The sequence below is a fragment of the Nanorana parkeri genome, unplaced genomic scaffold (assembly GCF_000935625.1).
Source record: "Nanorana parkeri isolate BGI_ZX_2015 unplaced genomic scaffold, ASM93562v1 scaffold1024, whole genome shotgun sequence".
Taxonomy (NCBI): domain Eukaryota; kingdom Metazoa; phylum Chordata; class Amphibia; order Anura; family Dicroglossidae; genus Nanorana; species Nanorana parkeri.
The window spans coordinates 605,237-607,286 of record NW_017307292.1 but is presented as its reverse complement, the minus strand read 5'-3'; the positions used below and the strand labels follow the sequence as shown (position 1 = coordinate 607,286).

Here is a 2,050-nt window from a genome sequence, read left to right as displayed (position 1 = left end):
ATATATTAATATTATATTATATTCAACTAGTGTATCCTCGCTTTTTGAAAGTGAAGAACCCATGCCATGGCAATCTATTCTTCACACAGAAGCAGCACTAAGGTCTGCTCACCTCTGTTTCTGTGCCACTTCTTTGCCGAGTATCTACACTCACTGGTGTGGCAGGAACGTCACCCTTTGATGCTTCTGTCCCAGACATTAAACGCTTCCGTTCTTTGGACTTTGGCTCCACTTTAGTGACTCTGAATCTGAAAATCAAATGAAAAGAACACACGTTTAAACGGAGAATATCATTGTGTATGTGTATACACATACATACATATTTAGCGAGAACTCAGTTGCCTTATTTGCAAACTTTACTAAAAAATAGATTGCAGTATGTCCAAATGCTGTGCCGTATCCAAGAAGAGCAGTAAAGTACTCGGGGGAACAAACAGAAGTAACCAGTCAGCATTTCTCTTAAGTTTGTTCAATTAAGTTTTGAAAAATAAAAAGATAAAAGCGGTTTGGTTGCCTTCCATAGCTGCTCCAGATTCTGTCTGCTCCAGTTTTGATAACCCCCCCTTGTTTACAGAGATAGAGCGATAGATCAGTGCAGAATAGCTGACCCTGGATATGTATAATGTAATAATAATACTATGACGGATGCCATTGCTAGGATTACAGAACCTTTAAGATGTTATCAAGTTATCAAGAATCTCTCTTTACAAGCTCTGAAAAGTGACGAGATTGTTAGATCAATATGTTACAGAGACCTTTAAATTCCCCAAACTGAGGCACCGGACCATTTAAGCTTCCTTAAATACAACCTCTGACCTACAGACCACCCTAAACTAAAGACTCTGACCTTTAAAGCACCCTCAAATACAGCCTCTGACCCCAAGACACCTCTAGGCTTCAAACCAATAAAGCCCCTAAATTTAACATCGCCGTAAACTAAGTTTTAAAGGCCAACTCTGACCTCAATACACCTCTGGCCCTTTAAAAAAAAAAAAAAAGGTTTGTGTCAATTTTGTTTATTCTTTTTTAAGTTTATAGGTTTTTTTAAAACTTTATTTTATATATTTGGGGGTTTTACAGAATGTATACAATGTTTCCAAAATATTATGTAATACATGGGAAGAGATTTCCAGGAGACTATGTATTGTCTATTTGAGATAGCGCAGAAGATGGCTGCCTTGTTTGATGAAAACATTGGACATGTCTTCTGTCTTCTGTTTACCGCACTTTCTAGGAAGCTTAGAGATAAATAAAAAAATATTCATGTCATTTTTAAAAGTTATCCGGTTTTACAAGCACTTAAAACTTTTGCACAGTACTGTGTGTGTGCGCTTCGTGTGTTATAATGGAACTATCAATACCATTAAAAGAATAAATCCCTCACAGCACAATATGAAAAAAATCAGCGGTACTTTTTAGAATTAAAAAGCAGTCCTTGAACTCCGGAAAAGTGATTGTGCCTCTTCTGAAGGGTGCAATCATGGACGTCAACAGTCTACTACACTCAGAAGCAAGCATTTCTTCAATCTCCCCTACCCCAGTAATTATTCAGAGTAACTTTGTAGCAAAGTCACAAGCTGGGAGGCAGCATCAAGAGGCTGAGCTGTGTGCGTCAAGGTGTATATACACAGCCCAGAACATGAAGACAAGCCCCATTCCTCATGAGATGTGCAATGGTAGGAGATCAATTCATTTTAGGCACTTGTTTGGGCTTGAGTAAAAGCAAGGGTTAGCATTAAAGATCCATGTTAAGAGTTTAAGAAGTATTTTAAGGTTAAAAGCAGCACATATAATGTTTGCGAGTAAAATAAAAATATTTTTTTTATATACACCTCAAAACTTATCATTTTTATATAAAACTCCTTATCCTATTCTAAGAAGAAGTCTAGTGACTGCACTTTGAAGTGATTACATGTGTAGCTGACTTGTGTTAGTGGCTACCGCAATATCCTGCCAGTCAACCAGCTTGGCAGACAAGACACTACTTAACAGCATACTGAATTGGATGGACTGCATGCAAATTATGTTTTGGGGGGGGGGGGGGGAAATG

At 37.8% G+C, this 2,050-nt stretch overlaps 1 protein-coding gene across 1 annotated transcript in view; it reads right to left on the bottom strand.

The window, feature by feature from the left end:
* The window catches only part of RELL1 (RELT like 1), a 43,697-nt gene that overhangs the window by 2,015 nt on the left and 39,632 nt on the right, over positions 1-2,050 (bottom strand). The window contains exon 6 of the mRNA XM_018567236.1: positions 113-248. Coding sequence (XP_018422738.1) covers positions 113-248 — 136 coding nt within the window. The remainder of the gene's footprint in view (positions 1-112; positions 249-2,050) is intronic.